The sequence below is a fragment of the Melampsora larici-populina genome (assembly GCF_000204055.1).
Source record: "Melampsora larici-populina 98AG31 unplaced genomic scaffold MELLAscaffold_1, whole genome shotgun sequence".
Classification (NCBI taxonomy): Eukaryota; Fungi; Basidiomycota; class Pucciniomycetes; order Pucciniales; family Melampsoraceae; genus Melampsora; species Melampsora laricis-populina.
Genome location: NW_006768765.1, coordinates 923,047 through 924,938, shown reverse-complemented (window position 1 = coordinate 924,938; position 1,892 = coordinate 923,047). Strand labels below are relative to the sequence as shown.

General features: G+C 34.8%; 2 protein-coding genes across 2 annotated transcripts in view; one reads left to right on the top strand and one right to left on the bottom strand.

The window, feature by feature from the left end:
• MELLADRAFT_114818 (uncharacterized protein) overlaps positions 1 to 639 on the top strand; it is a gene marked incomplete at both ends in the record, with an annotated part of 1,185 nt that extends 546 nt beyond the window's left edge. Inside the window, 3 exons of the mRNA XM_007404051.1 lie at positions 93 to 172; positions 264 to 469; positions 556 to 639. Coding sequence (XP_007404113.1) covers positions 93 to 172; positions 264 to 469; positions 556 to 639 — 370 coding nt within the window. The remainder of the gene's footprint in view (positions 1 to 92; positions 173 to 263; positions 470 to 555) is intronic.
• A 545-nt stretch (positions 640 to 1,184) lies between these two features.
• The window catches only part of MELLADRAFT_114817 (uncharacterized protein), a gene marked incomplete at both ends in the record, with an annotated part of 2,514 nt that continues 1,806 nt past the window's right edge, over positions 1,185 to 1,892 (bottom strand). Inside the window, 2 exons of the mRNA XM_007403497.1 lie at positions 1,185 to 1,520; positions 1,620 to 1,777. Coding sequence (XP_007403559.1) covers positions 1,461 to 1,520; positions 1,620 to 1,777 — 218 coding nt within the window. The remainder of the gene's footprint in view (positions 1,521 to 1,619; positions 1,778 to 1,892) is intronic.

Below are 1,892 nucleotides of genomic sequence, written 5' to 3'. Positions count from 1 at the left end.
TGATACTAAATTAAGAACTCCAATTGATGTAAATTAATTAAAAATTATCGAAATCAAACTGGAAAACAACCTTGGTTGATTTGTGCAAGAAGTATGATATCTAATCAAGATCGACAAAGTTTAGAGGAAGCTGGAGCTCGAGTGATTCCGATCACAAACGGAATGAACCCTTGTACGTCTGCTATCGATTCTTAATACAAACTCACTCAAACAGCTCATCCAATTCGAACTTCATTTTGAATAATGCTTGGGAGACTCCTTAGCTAACCAAGGATTAGATTTAGAAAAAGTCTTTGAAGTTTGTAAAATCAATGGAATCAATCGTTTAATGATCGAAGGTGGTTCTTCAATCATTTCTTCATGTTTAAATTACACTGGAGATCATCCAATCCTCAACATCTTGGTGGTCACCGTCTCACCCTACATGGTCGGTGAAGGTCTCACAGTCAAAACTTCCAACATTGATTCTGTAAGCTGATTTGATCTTCAGGTAAGTATTGATCTCGTCTTGATATCTTTTGACTAACATTTTTTTTTCTTGATCAATACATACAGAGACTATCACTTCTGCGACACATTCAGACCAAGATATTGGGTAGTGATGCTGTCTTTGCTTACACATCCAGTAACCCTGAATAACATTTTCATCACCTGGATTTTGAGTGGTTCAGATCATTGAATCAGGAGGTATTGGTATCATAAACTAGCCCGCCTTGGATAGCAGGATTGCATCTCAGTCTTCCTTCATATATGTTTTGAAGTGTTATGTATTAACCACTGTTTCTTGTATAAACTTCGCATACAATGTTCAATTTACATTTTTTGCACAAGTTGTAAAGATTTTCGACCTGGCTATGTGAGCCCTTCAAAACCAATGACTTGGATGACCGAGAAATGGGGTTTCCCAATAAGATTGCAAGGCAATTGAATGTAGCAGTCACCCTTATGATGGATGCAAGCAGTATACATAGAGATCCCTGGTGATTAATAACTGATCTTGGTCTCCCTATGCTCAAGCGGGTCCGCGGAGCTTTCTACAAATATGCAAAATATGTTTTCTTAGGGTACGCATTCATGAATACTGACCTGAAACATGATTCTTGAATCTCACATCTTGAAGATATGCTATCCAATCAAATCATAAAAAACCAAAAAAAAAAAAAAAGAAAACCACCACCGTTTTTCACAGCCAAAAAGGCAACCAACCCATAAACTTGCAAAACCAAGAAAGACAAAAAACTCTCCTCTACTTTTGTTGTGTTTAAAACATGAAGAATAATAAAATCAAATGAATACCAAAAAAAAAATCAATAAGATAAAATCAATAAAAGAGAGTAAAAAAGAGAGAGAAAGGGAACAAATAAAAATAGGGGTTTCTAAAAAAAAATGCTGGTCAAGGATACATATAATTGATAATAAGATTTAAAATCACTAGATTGTTTTTTCCTTTTTTCGATACTTTATGTACCACCACCTGATCTTTCAACTGGAATTGATCTACTCCAAACAGCCGAAGAATTCTATAAAACAAAAAAGGTAACCCCATTTCACAATCATCAGCATCTTAAGCAATACTTCGATTGTTTTTTAATCAAGGAAAAGACCAAAAAAACACGAACCTGTTCCGATTCTTTACCAGAACTTTCCTTAGCAAATGGTCCAACTGGATCAGGTTGTTGTTGTTGTTGAGATTCAATAGATCCTTGTGAATCAGCACTTAAAAACCTTTGTAATGTATTTGATAAAGAAACTTCTTTTGCAGCAGATGCAATATCCACTACGTTATAAACGATTTTCAAAAGCAAATCAACAAGTGAGAACTTCTAAGCAGTTGCACTTTTAATTCAGATATAAGAAGAGAAAACGACTTACAGAAATCTGAGAAATCAATT